This window comes from Micropterus salmoides, unplaced genomic scaffold, assembly GCF_014851395.1.
Source record: "Micropterus salmoides isolate LMB-PRFRI ecotype aquatic unplaced genomic scaffold, ASM1485139v1 Ms_hic_scaffold_9, whole genome shotgun sequence".
Classification (NCBI taxonomy): Eukaryota; Metazoa; Chordata; class Actinopteri; order Centrarchiformes; family Centrarchidae; genus Micropterus; species Micropterus salmoides.
In genome coordinates, this window is record NW_024044681.1 from 14,109,369 (window position 1) to 14,134,051 (window position 24,683).

Consider the following 24,683-nt stretch of genomic DNA (forward strand, 5'->3'; position numbering starts at 1 on the left):
TAACTACTGTATGGTTACTTACTAACACATTTAACACAGCACATTAGCATTAAGTTGGACCTTACTCTGTTTTTCACCACACCTTGCTAACGTTAGAGTAGACAAACTATATTAATCCCTCTAGGGGAAATTCAATTGAATTGCTAATGGTTGGTACAAACGTCTTTATAAATGACTTGAGATGAAGTTTTATCTTCCCTATTACTGGCTTTCTTGTATTTTTATTTTACTCGAGGAGCCACCAAGGCTTCTGGTGTGACCAGGCCTTTATGGTTTTCAAATCCCCTATAATAAATCTTATCACAGTTACTATCAATGTTTTAAGCTGATGATACACGGGGCAACTTTTTGAGCAATGTTGCTGGGTAGTCTTGCTGGAGGCAAGTCCGACTATCCAACGAAGGTTAAAGTCAAGGGCTACTGGACTTGGTTGAAGATACAGTTCTGACTGACTGGCAGGGAAACTCAAATTGAGTTTCCCTGCCAGTCAGTCAGAACTGAAGAAGTCCTTTGGATGAGGGACGAAACGTCTTCCAGTATCTTCAACCAAGTCCAGTTGCCCTTGACTTTAACCTTCGTTGGATAACTATGACCTGGATGACTGAGAATCTTCATAGACAAGTCCGACTATGTTTTGAATGGCTAGCGGTGGTGCGGGGCAGGTGGTGGAATGGTGGGGGAAGGGGATTACGGTAGTAATCTTTACTAATTACCACTGACGGCAACGTTGCCCAGCACGATTGCTCTTAAAGTTGCTCCGTGTATCATAAGCTTTAGTAACCACAGGTTCTGGTTTGTCTGATACCGTTCAAAGAAAAAACAGGTTTTACAGCAAGTATAAACTTCTGTATGTTCGTGATGTGCCTGTGTTTCTTTTTGAGGTTTCTTGTTAATATTGCAATATAATCCCATTTCTCGCTGTGTTTAATATCATGTGCTGAGCTGTTTGTCTGTTTGATGAACTGAAATCTAGCTGTAACAAATTTATAGAAAACACAGAACCACTCTGGAACAAGAATACTTATAATAACGTATTTTAAATATTCATTTATTTTGTCATTTTGTGATGTACTGTATAATATTGGGTGGAAAAACAAGGTGTTGTTGTTTGATTGCCTGTTGAAACACTGCTGCCCGACTACTGATTTTGTTTTTGTGTTGATTCACGACTTGAGAATCTTTTTACTATTACCAAATTAAATGACAGCACTTTAAATTCAATGACTAGAAAAAGGGACAAGTGGACATAAAGTATAAAAGCCTGTTTGATTACTGTAAATTACCGTATTTACTCTCCCGAAGAGAGAATCAGAGCCCTGTTTGGCATGTGCGGTTTTACTAATCTAGACTAACATAAGCTAAAATAAAAAAATCCTGTAAATTAAATAATAATAAAGACCAGTGCACTCCACGAGTAGAGCAAGATAAAACCATGATCAACTCTCATATAATGAGATGTTTATTGATGTGATTGGACTCATGACTAGCATGGTGCTATGGCTGCAGACAGCACTTTTTTTTTTATTGCAGTTGCACAGTAGTTAATCAAAAGTTACTTTAAGGCGGTGACATTCTGTACTTTTCTTGTTGTCAGCAAATGTAGATTTGTGACCTGTTTTTAAAAATGTGGGTCTTCAGGAACTAATGGATGGTTGGGTTGAGTGCCACAGACAGGATAGGGGAGTCAAAGTATCCATGGAATTTGTTGACAACAAGCAAAATATATAATGTCTGGTAAATATATTCTGAAATGGGAAATAAAAAACCTCCAAAATCTCCCATTAAATAGATTTCTGAAACTGACTTTAACTGAAATTGAGTGCTTTCATATTTTAAATACTGTTTAATGCCAAATCTTTCAAACTGTCATATGAAATAATTTATTTTTTATATATTTTTTCTGTTTTCTGGTATTATTTTGTCGGAAACAGGTTTAAAACTGGGCTAAATCAATGCCAGTTAAAAGTGAGTGTCTTACTAATGGTGGATGCTAATTGTTGGAAAATTATATAAAAGATAACTACTGGTATTTTCATTTGAGTGAAATAAAGAAAACAAGTTTAATGAAATGTAAATAAATGCTGTCTTTTTTTTACACTGGCTGTTGGGAGGTGCTGGTGAGTTAACTGGAGAAATGTTTCATTTATATTGTTTCTCTGATAGCTGTTTCAACCCAGAGAGTAGCAGCGTAGATAGGTGCTCTTCTTCTGTGTCGTTCATTTGTTTGACAGGGGGTCCCAGCTCCAGACCTACAGCAGTGGGTCAGATTATGACATTACAAGGTAAAATAACAAGTAAATAACAAGCAGGAGCATCTCATCTGGTAGTCTTGGAACTCTTACCTTGCTCCTCTCATGAACTTCTTCTTTATTCAGAGAAGATTTGACTGAATCAAAGCCCAAAGTTTAAACTGACGACTGAAGAATAGGATTCTACTATTCACCTGCACAATGCTGGAATAAGAATATTCACATACCTTATTGATTTCCAAAAAGTTGGAGCTTTGCACAGCAGTCAGCCTCTCTCACCATAACGTTGTAGTTAATTAACCTGCAAACTGTCACTGAAGAAATGCAAAATGAGGGGTGTTAAATTGTCTAGATTGCTTAATTTTCTGTGTTAAATTGTTTCCGTCTTCCATTTATCCTTCTTTTACATACTGTATATGAAATTTTACATTTAGTAACTCACTAAAATACAACTTTATATAAGTCTAACAACAACAACATGTACAAAAGCAAGCCTAAATAATACCTGTGTAATAGGTAATGGAAATTAATAGTGGTTATAGAACAGAGTGAAAATTTTAAGTTGTAAAAGTATTTTCATTTTTGGCCATTTTGCACATTTGAGACATTTCCAAACTTCAGCTTTTCTCACTTCTCAGTTTCCTCTGTTAAGTTGTTCCCAGCGCCAGATTTTAGTCCCTATTGTTTTTAGCTATCAGCCTATTTGTATGAATTTAACTGCAAAAAAATTAAAATGCTTTTTGTATCTATTAATATCTGATAAATGTATTTGTATTTGTTCACATACCTGCTCTCCCAGTGTCACCATCAGTGTTTAAATTTTACACTAACTCAGCCCACTCTGCGTAAGATGCGAAAACACCAACACCTTATTTTAGCCCCACCTGGTGGTCAAGTTGGGAATGACAAAGGAAAGACTGCTGTTTTCACTGGGAAAGTTTCCTTTTCCCTCAAAAATAAACTTAACTTTACTCAAGAACTGTACTTAAGTGCAATTTTAAGGTTCTTTATTATTTTAGTATTTTTGTTTAAAGTACTCTTTACTTTAAAGTACTTTAAAGCTACTCCACTATGTTTCAGATTACGATTTGGCACTTTAAAATTTATAATAGGCTTAAAAAAAATACATTATCAAAGATTTAACCAGCCAGCATTTTTGGCTTTGGTTAGTTGTGCCTCCTTGTCGTGTTTCAGATGTTTTTGAGCATATTCATATTATGAGCCCTCAGATTTGTCTTGTGACAATGTGGAGGGGCCCGGACCCTAGGTTGGTTAAAGTAACTGTTTATAAAAATGTTTTTTAAAAACTAACACCTACCAGCTACAACAGAAAAATAATGCTTACACATAAAGGCATCAATATTAACACATCAATATTATCTAATAATGTTATGCATAAAATTATGTCAGTCTTTTACTGCAGAACAGATACTTTTACTTTTGATACTTTAAGTACATTTTGCTGATAATACATCAAGGTAGGATTTTGAGTGAGGACTTTTAATTGTAACCAAAGTACTTCTACCACCCCATGAAAAATCTTCATGTAGACAGAAAAAAATCCTCAACATGTACATGATGTGCAATTTACTGTTTATTTATTTTTGATACTGTTAGGTGACATGTGAGGGATTTCTGGAGACTGAAATAGCAACAGAAGCCTTCAATGTGCAAAAGTGACGAAAGCAGTTTTTAAAGGGCCGTTGTCTGAAGTCACTCAGCTGTAAACAGCAAGTCATGGCTTCTCAAGGAATTGTACTGTAGACGTGTAGTATTACCTTTAACAAACATTTATCATGTGGGGAAGTATTTGTCATTGGTTTCAACTAGTGTTTGCATCCATTGAGATGTGTGTTTCTTATAACATTATCATAATACAGTATATACACAATACAAGATAAATTAACTGTAGATAATGTTTATACATGCAAATATATTTATGAAAAACAAGTAATGAAAGCTTTATACATACAGTAAGGCAGAGATTATATACAGAACTAACCTAAAGGTATTAGTATCAAACATCTGTCGAATATTCACACCGGACCAAAACAAGGAATTCAAAACATTTTATAGTATATACAAAAATACTTATGCAAATGCCCCTAGGAATATCTTAATAGAAAAAATAATAGGAATCTCATCAGGAGGACATCACACTATATTTGAAACATGCACTTGCCGCAGAGGGTTTTCAGTTCAGCGGTGGGCCACATGTCTAGGTGTGTTGTTTTTGGGGTAACTGTGAATCACTGAGAAAAAGCAGTTCTTGGTGAAAGGATACTTGGTCTACTGTGCTCATTTGTCCTTGTTTAGTACCTCAAATTCTCACTTGTGCTCCGAAAGCTTGTTTGGTGAGACGTACAGTACACAATAATCTCATATGGACCCTAAACTTGCTGTCTTTCCATCCTCCATCACACTTTGGACTCACTCTCTATGTTGGCAATGTCCCCGTTCCTCTCAGTCTGCTGGCTCTTCCCCTCGTTATCCAGGCTGGTCTTGGTCTCCTGACCCTCTTGCTCAGATTCTGGCAGCCCCTGCTGGCTCAGTTTACTTGCCAGAGACCAGGTAAGGGGTAAGCGGGTGCGGCTGGTCATATCAGCAAGCTCTTTGGCACTGCAGGCGGGAGTGTTAGTTTCATAGATATCGTGGAAGCTGTTGTAGTCCACCTCATAGAAGCCATCCTCCAGTGTCAGGACTGGTGTGAAGCGGTAGCCCCACTTGATCTCGTTGCCGATGTATGAACTCCTCGCCTGGCAAGTCATGCCTAGAGACACAATACAACATTAAGGATAAAAAGTTGTGGTGGATAGACTTTCTTTGGGTAACTTTAATCAAATTATCAAAAACACGGTATATCTATCCATAGCTTTGGTTTCATTTGTTCAGGTTTGGAGATAGCTGTCTCTCAGACTTCCGCTTAACCCCAAACACAATGGTTTGAGTGGAATTTTTTTTGTGATGTTCTCTGTATTCATATAATGTAAACAGGAATAAGTATAATAAGTAAATATATATATATAGTGTTGACATGGATTCAGTGAAGTATGCTTCTATTATTTGAGCCCCATTCTTTTGACCTCTATTTAATAAATTGTTGGCAAATTGGCACCATTGAATTTGCTGAATTAGCTATTAGCAGTCCCTGTTTGTAATGTACCCATGGATGTACAGACACTAGATTACTGTAACTTCTGCAGTTAAAGAAGGGCCTTTTGTGATTGAAGTTTGTTTGCGATGGGCATCAGAAAGAATGATATCATCAAGTCTGTTTGTTCAGATTTGACAGAGCTATGACCCAGAGAAGAAGTGGGAATTTTGATGCAAATTGCAGCTTGAAGGGTTTTTAAATTGCCTCCTAACTAACCTCCTGTGGTTTTTCAAACACCTGTAGCATGCACCTGTCCCTCTCACTTCACACAGTATCTTTGTATCTCGTCTAATGGATTGCCATGAAATTCTCTACAGACATTTTATGTTGCCCTCAGGATGAATTGTAGTAACTGTAAAAGCGATCCTCTTACTTTTCATCTAATATCATCGTCAAGCCAAAATTTCAGTTTACTTTGTTGTAGTACTTTGGTTCTGATTAAATACGAGCAAAACTAATGACATTCCCATCGGCCTCAGCTGTATTCTGTGTTTAGTGCTGATTTGCAAATGTTAGCATGCTAAGACAACAAACTAAGATGGTTAAAACGACAAACTACGATATGAATACTGTAACATTAAAGATTGTAAGCGCTAATCATCTACATATTGTCATTGTGACTAGAGGACTGCATTGGGATCCTGTGGACACAGGGAGTGCGGGGTTTAAACTTTGCTGTGGGTGAGAATAGGCGGTCAAAAATAAACTGTGGGATTTTTGCAGGATGAAAATTTTTAGAAATTTGTTCCTTTATGAGTTGTTCAATGATCACACTATCTTGAAATAACCCCTGGTTTATTAAAAATAAACACCACACAAACAGAACGGACATTAAACAACTCCTCTTACATGACTGTGTTTCTCAGTTTTAGTCTGTTTTTAGTGGGCGGTCTTGAACACACACTGCAGGAGCAGGAGGTGATGGTCAGAAAACAGCAGGATTTAGAAAACAGTCCAGAGCTTTACTTGTGAGCTTGTTAGCATGCTGACGTTAGCATTTAGCTCTAGGAAATCGCTGTATCTACAGCCTCACAGAGCTGCTAGTGCGACTGTAGTGTTGTGGATACTGTTGGATGGTAATGAAATACTGTCTTTGAAGAGTACCTTTCCTGCTTCCAATGCAAGTGATGTGGGTTCAAAATCCACAGTCCTAATATGAGGCTTCAACTTTCTGTAACTTTGGAAGAAATCTTCTTGATTGATAAAGTCAGTGTGTTTTTATATCTTTAATATTTCTCTGCTGTGGCTCAGCAAAGAAAGAGTCCTTGAAAACACAAATTGGGAATTTGATATTATAAAAACTGTAATGCTGGAAGGTCCCCTTCACTAATTTCATATGAATGTTATACCACATTTTATATTTTAGGGAAGGGATCTCTTCATGGCCACTACAAGCAGGAGGAATGATTACAGTAAGCAAACCTGTTTCAATGTACGCACATATGGGCACCTGACTTTTGGAGGTTCTCTTCAAGGCCAGGATGGATACAGGGAACGACCATTAACACTTTCACTGCCCATACGGCATGTCAATTATTGCATTAAGGTAGATTTGAAAAGTTGTGAACCTATCCTTTAATGGGCTTATGTCAACCAGGGTCAAGGGTCGCTCCTACCTTCAGTTTACTCTGCATCGTGATAAAAAGCAGAACTAGAGTTATATGTTTCCTAAGCGGTTCCCCAACATTGTGATGCATCATCTGTTTCCAACTTGTTCCATCAATTTTAAGAAGTGGGAAGATACAGCTGAAAACAGCTTGAACGTTTTGAACATGACTGATATGATGATTATCAGTGCACATTTGTTTTATTCAGTCTATGTGATCTGAACACAGTTAGCTTAACTGTAGCCAAGACACTCACAGAAAACACGACTCCCTCCCTGTGTCTCAGGGGGCAGTGGGTTTTAATCACTTCCCAACGCCATTTACTTGTGTTTTGATATTTATCAGTGTGCTCTTTGGCTCAGCTGTCTGCAGGAAGTCCTCTGTGGGCCTCAAGCAGCTGCTTCAAAACACGCCACTCAGGCATTATGTAATTGGTTCATTTTATTATGGCTGATAGTGAGAAAAACGATCGCCCACGAGTTTCTAATAGATTTCAGGCAACTCAACACCATCTGATCTAAATATGAGGATGAGAGGGAGTATTGGGTAAACTGGATGAGATATTGTACAGTTTACACTTAGGGATATTGTACAGTTTACACTTGGCTCCTGTTGCAATCCAGATGTTTTGGTCATCCTGCTCCCCGGCTGTGCAGCTGTGCCATGCAGATCCTCTCACCATTATCAACACTACTATGCAACACTCAGCCTTCACATCTGTCTTTATCTACAGTCCTTATTTATATTAGAGTTGACATGTGATGGACATCAATGTATTTACACATACAATAGTTTCACAGGTGACCATTTCTCACAGCATCTGTAAGAATACATTGTTGTTTCATATGGATGCACATTTATACATCAACCGCTAAGTGGCCTGTTAGATAGAGATGTATTGTCCCACAGAACTTGAGATGTATCTCAAAGTAAAATGGTAATTTTGTTATGACATCAGCAATGGTAGAATTAACTCTTATCACAGAAAACCATGTATAGTGTGAAGGTTAGGATTGGAACTTCTGTCATAAAAACTATACCTGCAATGGATGTAAGTTAGGGGCAGAAATGATAAGATAGAAAAGCAATACATTAAATTCACGTATGAGCTGTGCTAAATGGGACTGGCAATACCGGAAAAGTCAGATGATCACCAGAGTAAGTAGGATTCATCCTCTTGGGGCAATAAATGTCTGTACAAAATGTCATGGCAATCCATAAAATAGTTGCTGAGATATTTCAGTCTGGACCAACTGACACAGCGCAACATTGCCATCCCTTGAGCCTGAAATATGTAATTGTATTGTTTGTTATATTGCATCAAATGAATAAAGACAATTTACTTATTGACCTGCATTGTAATGATGAAGAAGGTCTGTGCTTACTGAAAATGAGGAGACTTCTGCAAATCAGAGGTGATGAAATACAATTAAGTGTTTTCTAAAACATTGTATAAGGGTTCATGTGGGATTAAAGCTACTATGCAACATAGCTAAATCCATTGAATAACAACATATTGCAGACGTTATTGTAATCTTTGCATAATAACACCACAAATGCAACATCTAATTGTGGCAAGAAAACATCTCATACAACTCACCTGTGGCCTCCACCATCCCCTCCAGAATCACAACAATCTCCAGATCTTCCTTGGCCAGGTGGGCTTGTGAGATCTCCCAGAAGGGGCTGCTCTGATTTATCTCATGGCAGATGATGAGTGGCGAAACTAGGAAGAGCCTGTCGTCTCCCGTGTTGTAACCCACATTTATGTCCGTCTGATTCAAAGGGATGAACTCCCCTTCCTTGGTCTGCTTTGACTTGATAAGCTTGGCCCTGATTGACGCCTCTACGATGTGCGAGTTTCGGAGGTCTCCGACTCTGAACATCAGGCACAGCCGTCCGTCTCTCATTGAGATGACCGCATTGGTAGAAAACACTAGTGTCTCAGCTCGCTTCTTAGGCTGTGAGATCTTAACAAACATGCAACCCACCATGAAGGCATTCACGATAGATCCCAGCACCGACTGAATTAAAAGCAGAAGTATCCCCTCAGGACATTTGTCTGTGATGACTCTGTATCCGTAACCAATGGTGGTCTCTGTCTCAATGGAGAACAGAAAGGCTGATACAAACCCATTGAGGTTATTGACACATGGAGTCCACTGGTTGTCTGCTAAATGGTCCAGATCACCCCGAAGGTAAGCAATCAGCCACCACATGAAGCCAAAGAAGAGCCACGTCACTGTGTACACCAACACGAAGATGAAGAGGTTGAACCTCCATTTGAGATCTACCAGCGTGGTGAAAATGTCCGTCAGATAGCGGTACGTCTCACGAACATTCCCGTGATGGACGTTGCACTTCCCGTCTTTCTGGACATATCGCTGGACCTTCTTTGTGCTGTCCATCTCTGCCAGCTTTTTAGGCAGGTCCTCACGGGCCTGCTTTGGCAACTTGGGCTGTCTGATGATGGCCGGGCTCTCCACATCCTGCTCCATGGGGTTTCTAGGTGGATTCAAGCCTGTAAGAGACGAGACATGGTAGCACTACATTTGCACTACATTTATCTGACAGTTGTACTTACTTTGAAGATTAAGATTTTACAAACAAAACATGTGACCAACTCAAAAATATATCTTGCTTATAGAATTTAAAATGTACCTTAATGCATAAATCATAATAATAATCCCATGATACAACATTGTGCTCCCTATGAATATTTTTACTTTTGATAATTCAGGTATATTTTGCTGCTAATACTTCTGTTCTTTTGAAAATCATGAATGCAGGAATTTTACTTGTAACAGTGTATTTTTATAATCTGTGAAGATTCTCAGTGATTCAGGTCATAGTTATCCAAAGAGTGTTAAAGGGCAGCAGACCTCTCATCTGAGGGGCTTCTTCAGTTCTGACTGACTGGCAGGGAATCCCAGGTATTTAACCTCTATGAGGCCATGCAGAACAACAGTCGTCGACATTGTCAACTGGGACCAAATGAGAATATTTGTTCAATATCCTTGGAAAGGATGAAAGGAGATCGTAAGAGCCAGTTTAGCGCTCTTGGCATTTCTAAGATGCTACCCGGAAGCACAGACATTTTTTTGACCACGCACATACGTGTGCACACCATAAGAGTACACAGCCACACATGTACAATGAAGATTGTCTGGAAAACAATGGAAATGGATTAAAATAAATGAAACCAATGGTTTTAACTACTAAGAGGACTTGGATTTTCATTAATCAATAAGGTAAAAAGTGTGTAAGTTACTCAATAACTGGGGACAGCGCCTCAGGACCTTAAAGTTTGGGGAGCGTTCAGAGAGCATTCTAGGTGTTTAGTTTCCCCTGAACAACAGGGAAACAGCCCTATACACCACAATAGAGACCATCTCTCAACAGGGGAGGAGGTCTGCAACACCTCTTATCCCCCACCTAAAATGCTATCCTTTCATTGCTTCCCAGGATATTGAACAAACACATTTGGTCTCATGTAACAATGCCAGCAACAGTTATTCACACACACTCCAAGGTGACTGTACTGACCATAAAGACGATAAAGGTCAGGACTAACAAACCAAGCGGCATCAATCACCTTGATAACGACCCCACAGAGGTTAAATAGCTGGGAGTTAGAACAGAAGAAGCCTCTTGGATAAGAGTTGCTACTTTTACTTAAAATATCTCACAACAGAGTTTCCAGTTAGGGCAGTTTTCTGGAAGATTTATTCCCGAATGAAGCTAAACAAAGAAATAAATTAAATACAGCACACACTGTAATATGTGTTCCCTACCACGTCTACAATAAATCATCAAACTTTAAAAACCCTGTTATTGAGTGAAAATGATTAGTGTTTTCAGGTTGACAGTGCCGACAGTAAAACAACATAAAAACGACCAAATCTCTTTTACTTCATCCTCCTTTCAGCAGGCAAACAACAAAACTGCAAAATTGACCACACCTTTGTCATCTGACAAAAGCACCATCTATACAAATGAATGACAACAGATGTGCTGTGTGATGAGCTGTGAAATTCATAATGTCTGATGACAGAAAAAGATAGAGATGTCTTAACTTTGCTGCCACAGCCCCACCTCATATTTTTCTGTTTCTGTTGTCAGACAACTGAATAATCAACCCTTTGCTAAGCCACGCCCGAACACCAGGATGGCCAATCCCAGCGCAGTATGGGTCTCGCTCTAACTGAGGTCCGACACTTTCATGTCTGCGCTCCATTGACTCTAAAAGAGTCATTTTCTAGCTTTTCTTGTTGTATTTTTCCAAGATATGGTCAAACACTTTTTCTGGGGCACTTGTAATAGTGACAGTCCAGAGGTTGAAAGGAGAAGTATGATTTATTCTCTTTCCAAAACCTAAAACAAATCCAGAAAAATGTATGTAAAAATGTAATGTTAGTTAGCTAACGCTAGCTAACTTACTACTGAATGTAACGTAATAAAGCCCTACTGCTCTGCTTTTTAATGATTGTAATAGTGAACAGAGACCTACCCAGCTGTACAGGAACAGTGTTGATCTTGAACTCTATAGTCAGGTGATACGGTGGTTCACTTTTACTCTGTGATCAGTAGGCTTTAGCTTCTATCATTATTTCTTTTGAGTCAGTTTGACGGCCTGAATACAACCTTCAAATGCACAAAGCAACTGCAAAACTGTCTGCTTCTTTTTTTCAAATGTTAGACAATATTTCTCCAGGGAGTGCATTAATAAACAGTGGCAGCGGCGTGATAAAAGTCCGTCCGGTCCGACATTTTGTCGGACTTACCAACAGTAACTACGGAGAGCGTGGCTTAGCGAGGGGTCAATTGCAACCCATAAACATTGACCAGCAGCCATTCCCACTCTGCTGTGCTGTTTTGATAAATACTTATTTTATTGTTTGACAAAATCAACATAAATCCAGGGTAATGACAGCTATTGTCTATTTGGCTATATTGGTAATGCACAGACAAGGTTATAGGGGACTAAAGATTGTTTTCTTAACTTTAGCACCACAGTGCCCAACTCTCACTTGGAAACTTACGTTTTGGAAAAGCTCCTTTTACCCTGTACACACTGAAACACCAAGCCAGCGTTTTAAGATTCACACCCTGTGGATGCTGTTTTGGTAAAGCTCCATTTTCAGGGGAAAAACAATGCAGTTTAATCCTGGATGGAGGACTGAAACAGAGAAACAAAGATGTGTTTACGAATGTAACCGACTTAATGTGGACATACTCTCAGATTGAGTGGCAGCTACACAAACAAAGCATGCATGCATATAATATCATAAACAATAGACCTCCTACTCTTGCTATTGTTTCTAGAACCACTAGCACTTGAGTTGAGAACAGCATGCAGACTCACCAGTAGTACTAAAAACTGTGCAGCTACGGTAAGAGGGAAAGTATGTCACCACCCACACTGCCAAAAGCAAGCTACACTTCGTCACATGAAGTTTAGACAGAGTGTGTAACCCTGAATTAAGGTTGTGATGCTTGGGAACTCCTCAGCACCCTCAGGCAAATCAAAGCACTGATGTTAGCTTGAATGAGGAGGTGCGAGGGAATGTTTTCTTGTTTGAAATACAAATCCACTGTCAATCTCAAAATGAAAAACACTCAGTTGTCGAATGACAGCATGGGTGCAGTTTATCGTCTATGACATGAGGTGATGGCAGCCATGACAGGAAGCCCTTCACATTACGTTAAGTTTGTCTTAATAGATTACATTAGATTGGCAGGTCTGTTGGACAACACGAAAATGCAATTCACCTTTTCAATTTGTTTTCTGTGTTGCGGTTAAATTTTAATGTGATTATGGCTACTTCTGAACTGTCGTGATTTGTGGGATTAGTGTTGGGATTTTCCCATGGTATTCTAGTTCATGTCCTTTTCTGCATGTTTTTGGTTATTTATCACTCCCATGCTCTGCATTGTTGATTAGGTTTTATTTTGTTGTATTGCATTTGCTCCTTGTTTTTGGTTTTACTTTGTGAGATTCATTCCTTATGTTTTTTCACTCCCTGCCTCTGTATTTTTGTCCGTGGATATGTGCTGTTTTGTCTGTGCAATCTCTTGTTCTGTGTTTTCTGTTTTATTTTTCTAGATTTGTCCTGATTTGTTGTTGTGTGCTTTACTTCCTGTGTTTTGTAGTGTTCAGTTTCATGTGACTTGGTCTAGCTTTATTTCCAGTTTGGTCTGATTTTCCCTAATTTCTTTTACCGGTTCTACACCTAAGGCTGAGGTGCTAACAGACAGGGTTAACATCCTTTGTGTTGAAAGTTGGGTCCTAGAAATGCGGTCCAAGGACTGTGGGGGTACTGAAAATGCAGACTCCGGTACTGCAGCCATATAGTATAGAGTTTTGTTCAGTCCTTATTGTTTCATGTTGAGTGTCTCGGTTGTGCTCTGTGTTTCTTCCTGTTTAGATGGTGTTCTATTGGACTTTCTTAGTGGTTGGATTTATGTAGCTACTTTTTGATCTATGCCACCTTCTAGGTGGATTCAAGCCTGTAAGAGAAGAGACATGGTAGTTATTAGTAGTAGTAGTTAGCAAGTGCAGGGAACCTGGTGTTTTGTGTTTTGATTTTTAGAGCAAACACAGTTGTGAGGTTTTAATCCTCTTTATACTTCCACTACATTTCAGAGGGAAATATTGTACTTTTTAGTGCACTACATTTATCTGACAGTTGTACTTACTTTGAAGGTTAAGATTTTACAAACAAAACATGTGACCAACTCATAAATATATCGCGCTTTAAGAATCTAAAATGTACCTTAATGCATAAATCATAATAATAATCCCATGATACAACATTGTGCTCCCTATGAATATTTTTACTTTTGATAATTCAGGTATATATTTTGCTGCTAATACTTCTATTCTTTTGAAAATCATGAATGCAGGAATTTTACTTTTAACAGTGTATTTTTATAATCTGTGAAGATTCTCAGTCATTCAGTTCAAAGTTATCCAAAGAGTGTTAAAGGGCAGCAGACCTCTCCTCTGAGGGGTTTCTTCAGTTCTGACTGACTGGCAGAGAATCCCTGGTCGTCGACATTGTCAACTGGGACCAAATGTGAATATTTGTTCAATATCCTTGGAAAGGATGAAAGGAGATCGTAAGAGCCAGTTTAGTGCTCTTGGCATTTCTCAGATGCTACCCAGAAGCACAGACATTTTTTTGACCACGCACATACGTATACAATGATTTATATAGCTACCTTTTGATCTATGCCTATGTTTGGACTTTTGCCCTGGCTACCTGTAAGCCTGAAATACTTGTGAGTGCTTTATTAAATAACACAATCTGTACTCTACTCTCTGTTGTCTTCCGTTCGGGTCCTAAACTGTCACTCAGCCGATCCAGCCTTTTTAACATTCAGTTAATTATAACAGTAAATTCACACACAAAAAGTTTCACTTGATTTCTTAGTGATTAGTTTCTATAAACCAGCTGCTGTATAACAGATAAAGAAACAGCATTTTGAGTTTTCCCCAAAAGGTTAACTCAATGTGACAGAACCACAGACTAATGTACGGAACGCCGAAGTCTTTGGTACGGTCCCAATGTGATTTAAACCACTGTATGGACCCTTTACGGTGCTGTTCTGTTCATGTTATGCTTGTTAAATCCAGCGCCTAAGTACAGAATTGTTATGTGATCTCTCTGACGTTGGCTGTCGCGTACAGAGTTTTTTCCTGCCGTGCTGTGGGCAGATTTCCTTTACTATGCACATTGCCTAAGCCACCATCAGTGTTTTTTTACCACTGGAACAAATGGACGTGTTGAAGCCATTCTGCTCTTCGTTCACGGGGGAATATCAGGAGCTTGAGCAGCGCTGGTTTCCATGGAAACGCACAGCTCCATCTACCCAAGTGTTCACAATATAGCAGGAATGTACTGGATGAGGCCACAAAGCACTGGATAACATTTGTCTGTTTCATCTTGTTTCAGACGGCCTGAGGAAGAACAATGTACTGTATCTGCTTTGTGCATAAACCTGTCATTCATGTAACATCTGGGTTTTTTTGGCTCAAATATATGAATATGAATGTGAATAGAAACATAATTATACAGGCTGGTTTAGAGCACATTTGTTATGATGGTTCGGACAATAAAGGAACAATAAAAGCAAATATAATCCACAATAGTTTTAATTTTTACTCATGTTGTAGTTAACTCACAAAGGATGTAGGAAAGTATTGAAATAAAGTTGCTATAGTTTATATCTTTATATTATCAGCTATTATATTATTGTTTTAGTTTTTCTTCGGGCTCATTATATTCGATACCTTGGCGCTGGTATAGACGGGTGGCAAAGAGGCATGATGACAAACAGTGAGAAATAACTTTTGAGGGGGTGTACTAGTCTCTCATCCAACTGTTAGACGTTGTCGCAGGTTCCTTTTGAAACCTGGGGCGGTATAGCTTTGGCCGCAGTTGCTCAAATCCAAATTAAAAGAAAGGCAGAGTCGCTAATGTTAGCTTAAATTCTGTAGCATTCTGGCTTCCACGCAGTGGTTATCCCAGTCCTTAACGGTGCTTCTACTAACGTATCCTGTAACCCCACAAAATAATTTAGGTGGCCAATGGCTACTACTGTAGGTAGTAAGCTAGATGGCATGCTAACATTAGCAGATTGAACTACAACAAACACACAACATTTTTGTGTTATTTTTGGTTTTGGAAAGTCTAAAAATAAAAAAACACATGCTCTACTCTTTAGATGCTGATCCCTTAATAGAGCTTTATCATGCTAAAAATCCAAAGCGTGGCTACAGTAAGCAATAAATAATGGGGGGAAGGTTTTAGCGAACGGTTAATTGGATTGTTAAAGCAGTTATAGTGGGGGACCAGAGGCCACTTATGAAGCTACTAATGGAACTAAATTGAATTGCTGGAGGTTACTGTACACAAGATGACCTTTTCATTGATGGTAATACAAAGTGTATGGTCTGCAGCAGGATCTGGAGACATATTATCAGGATGAACTTTTAAAAGGAAAGTCTATCGAGATGTGTGAACACAACATGCTCAACATTGTATTCATGATTTTGTTTCTACTTCAATATTTATTTATTATTTTGCTATGTAGGGGAGATTTTTAATCAGGTATCTACACCACATCCAGATGTAGCCAAAATCGAGCTGAGGCCGCACTGGAACACATGCTATTTTTAGGCATACAAACAGCTGAGCACAGACACATACAAATTATTTTCAAATCATCACGCTATTTTTCTAGCTCTTTAGATCTCAGGTGAAAATGGTGGTCAGTGGATGAAAACTAGCCTGTAAAAACAGCAAATCAGCCTTAGTTGGTTATGGAAATTGCATTGCTACTCATCAATATGATACATTAAACCCAATAATCCAAGGTCATGCTGGTTGCATGAGTGTCCACTGTGATTAGGGCTTTAAAGAATCAGTACACTTACACAAAAAATAAAGAGGAAACTGAAACAAGTTTACAAGAGGTAAGTGAGAAAATATTTTTGCGATTTGGGTGAGCTGGCCCTTTAACAGGTTATGGTGTGGGACTGGTCAACTAGAAATGAAAATAATACAGTAAAAAAGCATACTGCAGATTAAGGTTGCCAGATTTCTGAAATGAAAACTGGGAACATTTTTGGTTTGGTGGTCAGTCATTAAAAATATAACATTATATAATAAAAAAAGGGGGACAATTTCGGTTTTATAATCTGTCAAATTTAACTCTTCTGAATGAAAACAAGTCATTTTGAGGCAGAATCTACCTTTCAGTCAATAAGTCACTTTCTGGTAAGTGGAATACTGCAATACATGAGTTGTATTGGCCATTTAAAGGTATTTCAACAAGTAAAAAGGACTGGATTGGTTGGTACACAGCAAATTAAATGATGTAGAGGCTTAACGATTATTGCAAAAGAGATCTTGTCTTTATTTTATAATTAACTAAGCAAAAAGTCATGTTAATTATAGACTTCATTTCGTTTTCCAAATATAAACAATGATATTAGACATAGGCCTACCAAACACATATTCCATCGGCAACAACAGGCTTCTATTATTGCCTATGATCACGTAGGCTAAATGTCATGCCTGGTTACGCTATAAACTGCAAACACTTATTTGGCCACGACTGTGATTATTCCGTCAAAAGAAACGTTAAAGTTTCACAAAGACATACCTTTGCTATAAGACATTACAGACATTAAGTGATGTTTATTTGCACGTTATGTCTGTTTGATCTGGATAAAAGCAGCTGTAGACGTAAAGAGACTGGGCTATACTGCTTTAACATGCTGCGCCTGTTACCCCGGATCTGCAATCAATTCTCAGCACGACACCTGTCTCTGCCTGCAGTCTTTCTGGCCACGTAAAATCTGATTTCAGTTCTGTTAACACCTTATACAGTCTATGATTAACACACAGTTAAAAACAGGGATATTTTCGCTCCAGACGAGGGCAGGCCACCAAAACCTCCCTGGAAAACGGGAACGTCTGGTCACCCTACTGCAGATGTCTATCAAGAAAAGACAAGATTCCTGGTTGACATCCTCCCATGGCTTTTAATGTGAAACACCTGTCCCATAATGTTTCCATGACAGTAGGAAGTGTTGAGTTTGCCTTAGCAGCAAAGAACAAATTAAAACAACAATGAGCATATTAGGAAACAGGTATGCTCCTTAGCAAAATATAGGCCTATATGATATATGAATCATTGATAAAAGGTAACAGGGAAGTCACTTTGAAGTAAGTCACAACGTCTACAGTAGCAAAAGTTAAATGGCTTTATTGGTAGTTGATAAATTTACATTTGGGAGGTTGCTGTGTAGCCCTTTTCCAGAGGCCAAGTGGTTTAACTGTCTGGAGGGTCTCTCCACAATGAAGCTAGCTACAAAGCTAGCTAAACATTAAAAAATGAGTTATATAGAGCACAGGTGTCTGTGGCTCAAGAGATAGAACAGGTAGGTGGTTCAATCCCTGGTACTTCCACTCTGCATGTCAAAGTGTCCTTGGCCAAGATACTGAACCACAAATTACTGCAAAAGTTTGTGTTTTTAATGAGCAGTTGGCACCTTGCATGGCATCAGTATGGGTGAATAAGACCTGTATTGTAAGACGCTTTGAGTGGTCAGTAGACCAGAAAGGCACCGTACAAGTCCATTTAAATTGATTATTTTGTAGTTACTTAAGTACTTACTAACATTAAAAAAGTTATCAACATTTTAAAGCCACACCCACCATTTCAATGTTGGAATCCATCAGCAAAGTAAAAAGTGAAGGCACTCAGCTGAGTTTATCAACATTTTTGTCTACTCAGATCTTCTCTACATTTTAGTGGCTGGACAGCAAGAGACGTTCAGAGAGACGCTGGTAAGAAAACTGACCTCAAACTGTGAAAGTGAGAGGGACAGAAATAGAAGTTGGCAGAGGACGCGTCTGCCCTATCCCCAGTGGGAATTACACCCTTACAGCCATCACACTGTGTTTTCTTTCCTTATTAACAGATGGTTCAGTTACACTCACAACCGCTGTCTTTAGTTTGTAACACAATATGTTTTCAAGCACTGCAAACCCTTTTAAACTGACACAGGCACAGCTCTGGTGCTGAATCATCACGTCAACAGCCTAGAAACTGCGTTACTACCAGGATCCTTCTACATACAGCTCATTATAATGGGAAATACCACAAAACCCAAAGCAGTCCTAGTTTGATTTTAGCAGAGCTAACAAAATAAAGTTAAGAATGTCTTGGATAAGAACATAGTTTCAGTGGGAATTATGTTTTATTAAAGATGACACAATTGTGGTGGGAAACAACCAGAGAGCCTTTATTGCACAGCGGCAGACTGTATTGGAGAAAAACTGTGTTTATTAAAAGACAGCTTGTTAAATTGTAGAATAATTTGTTTAGATTAATAATAATCTTTAAGATTACTGATTTTATTAGAGATTGATTATATTTACTTGAGATTACATCCTCAAGATTAACTGGATTTATTTGATAATGATATTATAGTGATTAAATAAGCAGTGTTATTATAAAGGGAACATTGAATCCTGTCATCATTTGCACATTAATTAGTAGTAGTATTTTTCTACTGTTAAAGCTTTCTTACATCTTCCTTACAATACACAATCCAATAATAATAATATCCCATATATTCACATTAGTCTTGGCAGAACCACTTTCAGGTATTATGCACCTTTTAAATTATATGAACTGCCCTGAAGCTTCTTTCACGCCTCCTTGGTGATTTTAAAGCTTCATTATCTGATGTTTTTATGACTCTTTTAATCCTTTTCATTAATTATATGTCGATTATGATTGTCTGGTCTTATTTGTATTGTTTTGGGGTGCTGGTTTTCACATGATGTTCTCAGAGATCTTGAACTCCAGAAGACTACTTGATTAAATAAAGTTTTAATACTTAATTTGATTTGTTTATGTCACAGCCTAATTGTCATGAGCAGTAATTATTGTAAGCATGGGTCTAGGCTTTAGTCGATAATTTCCATTATGGTCAGATGAGAAACATGGAATTTGTGATTTTCCATCTTTTTCAGTTTGAACGGAATAGTGACTGCTTCTGTCTTTAACTAGCTTTATTTCTAAAAAACTTTTTGTGACAGAATAAACCTGAATTAGCTGGTTAGATGATAACTAGCCCCACAGTGACCAGCTTTATTACTGGGTTAAAATAAATCTTGGTCTGCTTCCCCCTACAAATTTACATCCAAAAGAAATGCATGGGAAGATCATGTCTTCGTTCTGAGGACTTATTACTACTATCTGTCCTTCAAGTCCGGACTGAATTGGGAAAAGGGGCGTATAAGTATGAGGCTCCTTTTGCTTTGAATCAGCTGCAAAATGTCCTGAATCTTCGGGAGCCAGTTTCACTGGTTGCTTTTAAAGCACTTTTAAATGACTTGGAGGTTGGCAATTCTGGCTGTAGATTGATAACTCAGATGATCCTTGTTGTTGCTGGTGAATATTTAAGTTTAAATTTTGATATTTTATGACCTTATAACTTACTATTTATTCCCATTGTTAACTGTCATGTGTTTTTGTTTATGTTATCTGAAACCTTGTAAATTGTTTTGCTGCCTGTCTTGAAGTCCAGAACACTCTTGAAAAAGAGATTTTTAATTTAAATAATGGTATAATAATAATAACTGGATTTATTTGAAAATTATATTAAAGTGATTAAATAAGCAGTGTTCTAATAAAGGGAACATTGGATCCTGTCATAATTTGCACATTAATTAATAGCAGTATTTTTTTTACTGTTTAAGCTTGCTTTCATCTTCCTTACAATACACAATCCAACAATAATAATAATATCCCATATGTTCACACTAGTCTTGGCAGAACTACTTTCAGGTATTATGCACCTTTTAAATTATATGAACTGCCCTGAAGCTTCTTTCACGCCTCCTTGGTGATTATAAAGCTTCATTATCTGATGTTTTTATGTTCTCATAGATCTTGAACTCAAGAAGACCTGATTAAATAAAGTTTTAATACTTAATTAGATTTTTTCCTGTCACAGCAGTGAGCAGTAATTATTGTAAGTATGGGTGTAAGCTTATGTCGATAATTTCCATTATGGTCAGATTATCAAACATGGAATTTGTGATTTTCCATCTATTTCAGTTTGAACGGAATAGTGACTGCTTCTTTAACTAGCTTTATTTCTAAATAACTTTTCGTGACAGAATAAACCTGAATTAGCTGGTTAGATGATAACTACCTCCACTGTGACCAGCTTTATGACTGTTTACCGGGTTAAAATAAATCTTGGTCTACTTCCCCCTTACAAATCTACATCCAAAAGAAGTCCCTCAAGTCCGGACTGAATTGGGAAAAGGGGCGTTTAAGTATGCAGCTCCCTTTGCTTTGAATCAGCTGCAAAATGTCCTGAATCTTCGGGAGCCGGTTTCACTGGATGCTTTTAAAGCGCTTTTAAATGACTTGGAGGCTGGCAATTCTGACTGTAGATGTTATGATCGATCACTCGGATAATCGACGCTGTTGATTACTTAATGGTGAATATTTAAGTTTAAAGTTTGATATTTCATGACCTTGTAATTTACTATATATTCCCATTGTAAACTGTTATATGTTTTATGGTTATGTTATGTTGTAATGTCTGCAACCTTGTAAATTGTGCTGCTGCCTGTCTTGGCCAGGACCCTCTTGTAAAAGAGATTTTTTATTTAAATAAAGGTATAATAATAATAATAATAATAATAATAATAATAATAATAATGATAATAAGAGAGCAGAAAAGTCTTCTTGGAAGAGCAGTGCAAACTAACAGGGGCTGGAGATGTCCCGTTGCCATGGATACGGAGGTTGATCCACATCATAATAATAGCTAATAGCCTCCTAATCTTATACTTGTGTTTTTTTTTGTTATTAAATGCACCAAGTGATGCTCGTTTGGGCAGCCTTTTTGCCCAGTGTTGTTGTGGTGATGTGAGGCCGCGGGCCCTGCATGCTCATTCAGCCCGGAACATTTTCTTCAACACCTTCCAGTTTCTTCCATCCAACAGGGCTGCTTTTCCTTCATCATGTCACAGCAGGACAATCATCCAACCGGGATGCTCCACTGTTAATATTCACATCCACATCTAGATGCGTGTGTGTTTTTTCGTGCATACTGATTATTCTCTTAATTAATCTCTGATTTGCTTTGCTGTGTTATGTAACTATATCCACCCCCACCGTCCCCCATTTAGGCTATAACAAGATGATTACATTTAACAGGCTATGATAAGTATCGCTAACCAGGAACAGCCAAGGCAAAGGTGCTTTGCCTACCTTGTGCAGCAGATCAGCGTTCACTCTCCTGGTCATTTTAAGACGTTTTTGTTCCCATGGAAAACGCTCCGCTGAGGTTGTGGGTTGCTATTATCAAATCGCTCTCCGCGAAACCCGACTGAAGGATAGCCACTTATTCCCTCTTTCCTCCATCCCTCTCCACAGAAAAAAAAGCATCGGCCGTCAGCCTCCACCCCTCAGCTGGGAGAGAGACATAGGTGAACAGTGGGAGAGAGAGAGAAAGAGAGCGAGGGAGAGAGAGAGGCGGAGACATGACTGCATGTTAAAGATAATATGTTCTTAGCAGGGACTGAAGATGTATTCAGATCCCTTACCGACGTAAAAAGAAGCAATACCACACTGTGAAAATACTTAATTACAAGTAAAAGTGCTGCATTGAAAAGATTGCTCAGTCTAAGTACAAGAATTGTCAGCAAAATGTACTTAAAAGTATCAAAAGTAAAAGTCCCCATAAGGCTGAAAAAGCACCCCTGTGAGTATTTTACTAGCCTACATGTGTTACATTTGTTGGTGGTTAAAGTGGAGCTGATTTGAAGACTTTAATATATACTGTTGGGTGGTTTAATGTACCCTTTACAAAAACATGATTAACTTATAAAACATAAAAAACAATTAATCATATTTTATAAATTCATCAGGTTTTGTATGGTACACCAAACAAATAAGGACGCCTGACCTCAGTTAATGGCTATAATACTTTCCAATTTTTAACTTTAGCACATTTACTACCTGTGAATGTATATTTGTTCCCATCTATAACATAAAAACCTCAATTATTGCCATAATTTAATGTAAGCATTTTCTTATTTCCATGTGTGTAAGCCCAGTTTGTGGCGAAGGGAACTAGGTATTGGTCTGTGGTACCCCAAATAATGAGGAAGTAAAACCCATGTCCATAAAAAACAACGGTTGAGATGGTTGATTATGCAAACAAAAGCAGCTCCATGGACACGGCCTAGCAGGGCTTTGATTAAATTCGGGATTTCCATGTATTTGTTAGCAGTGAAGCCACACACAGTATAATAATGGTCCATGATTTGTCAGGACTGTGCTCCTTGGAGCTCTCCATGGTGCTGACCCTCTGTCCACACACCAGTGGGAAGCTTCATCCAATTACTTACCATGTCTAATCACTGACTTCACCTGTCAGTAAGCTAGTTAAGCCTTATTGATTTATTTATTTATTTAAGAAGTATCATTGAGATCAAGAGATCTGAGAATAAATTACATATATTACACACCAGATGTCAGTCACACACACACAGAAACTCAAATTAAAACATTCACAATTATTACATTTAGCTGTTGGTTTTATCCAAAGTGACTTACAATTGCTATATATGTCAGAGGTCGCACGCCTCTGGAGCAACTAGGGGTTAAGTGTCTTGCTTAGGGACACATTGGTGGATATCTCACAGTGGCAATTGAACCCAGGTCTCCCACACCAAAGGCAAGCATCTTATCTATGTGCCATCGCCACCCATTTATAACTTGCAATTTTCATTTTTCAGTATACAATACAATACAAAACAATCCGAGAACATCAGTCAAATGTACAAATATGTCTTATGTTCTCGTCCTGTTGCTCCCTCCCCGCCCAAGAACAAAAACAAAAGGGTAAACATCAATTGAATAATGTGGCTTCCTTGAGATACTAAAGAAAATAAATGAAAGAAAATAAATGAATACATTAATCCTCAGTATAGATGAAGACTTTAGGAACATAAAATCCACCGGAAAGTGACAACACAACATCCCCACTTCAGCCAATGTTTTTCTGCTTGTTACAAATCCTATGGGACATTCTTTCATACGCAGCAACCTATCCCACTTCAATTAGCCAATCCTGTCCAGTTCCTGAGAATGCTTTGCTGCCCTATCATTATTGCTCACATTTACCTTTAACAAGACTAAGTCCCTACACCCATGCTAGCAGCTCTGTGAGGCTTCACGCTGGCGCAGCAGCACTTTTAAGCTGCTAACATGCTGAAGTTAAGGAGGTATAATGTTTCCCATGTTCACCATCCTAGTTATATTAGCGTGCTAACAATTGTTGATTAGCACAAAACACAATACAGCTGAAGCTGATGGGAATGTCTTGCAGGTATTTAGTCATGAGCAGAAATTTGGATCAGATGGTGCTCAAGAGGAAAAGTCAGTGGATCATTGAGGAAGTCATTTGGATTCAATGTATGGAAACCAAGAATGCCTGTACAAAATTTTGTGGCAATACATTTACTAGTTGTAGAGATATTTCAGTCTGGATCAAAGAAGTGGACCAACTTTAAAGTCCCTCAGAGCAGTGGTTTGTTTCACAGTTCATTCCAGTAGTGAGGAGCATTGTGCTGGAAACCAGTCTTTCCCAGTTCAGTTTATATGAAACCGCTAAGCTAACCTGCTTTGTGATCTGCTGTCATCTCAACTGATCTTAAATATCTCAGCAACAGATGAAAACACAGGTTCTTTCTACATGTCCGTGATGACCTCTGACCTTTACATAAAACAGTGTTAAGTATGGCAGCTGTCTTGTGTATAGACTTGATACTATAGTGGATTATTTTTTTTAAGGAGAAACAAGCAAGTTTGTGAGTTTTTAAGACATTCCCATCGGCCTCAGCTGTACTTTGTGCCAATTAGCAAATGTTACCACGCTAACACGCTAAATTAAGATGGTAAACATGGTAAATATCATACCTGCTGAACACCAGCATGTTAACATAGCAAGCACTATCTGAAAGCACTACAGTGTGTAAGTATAGCCTCAAAGAACTGCTAGCATGGATGTTAGTGATGGTCGGTCACCCGGCTCCTTCAAGTGAACGATGGGAGCCGGCT

The 24,683-nt window shown here is 38.3% G+C and overlaps 1 protein-coding gene across 2 annotated transcripts; it reads right to left on the reverse strand.

Annotated features, from left to right (window-relative positions):
• Nucleotides 1-3,825: 3,825 nt before the first annotated feature.
• On the reverse strand, nucleotides 3,826-22,137 carry kcnj6 (potassium inwardly rectifying channel subfamily J member 6). 2 transcript variants are annotated; one of them, XM_038707452.1, is made up of 4 exons: nucleotides 21,828-22,137; nucleotides 12,053-12,189; nucleotides 8,611-9,531; nucleotides 3,826-5,019 (listed from the first exon to the last, which is right to left on the reverse strand). In XM_038707452.1, the coding sequence occupies exons 3-4, from the start codon at nucleotides 9,506-9,508 to the stop codon at nucleotides 4,667-4,669; spliced, it is 1,251 nt and encodes a 416-aa protein (XP_038563380.1). In that variant the 5' UTR covers nucleotides 9,509-9,531; nucleotides 12,053-12,189; nucleotides 21,828-22,137; the 3' UTR covers nucleotides 3,826-4,666. The 2 variants fall into 2 exon arrangements, with proteins under 2 accessions (XP_038563380.1, XP_038563378.1); XM_038707450.1 differs by lacking the exon at nucleotides 12,053-12,189 and having other exon boundaries at nucleotides 21,828-22,136.
• Nucleotides 22,138-24,683: the final 2,546 nt, after the last annotated feature.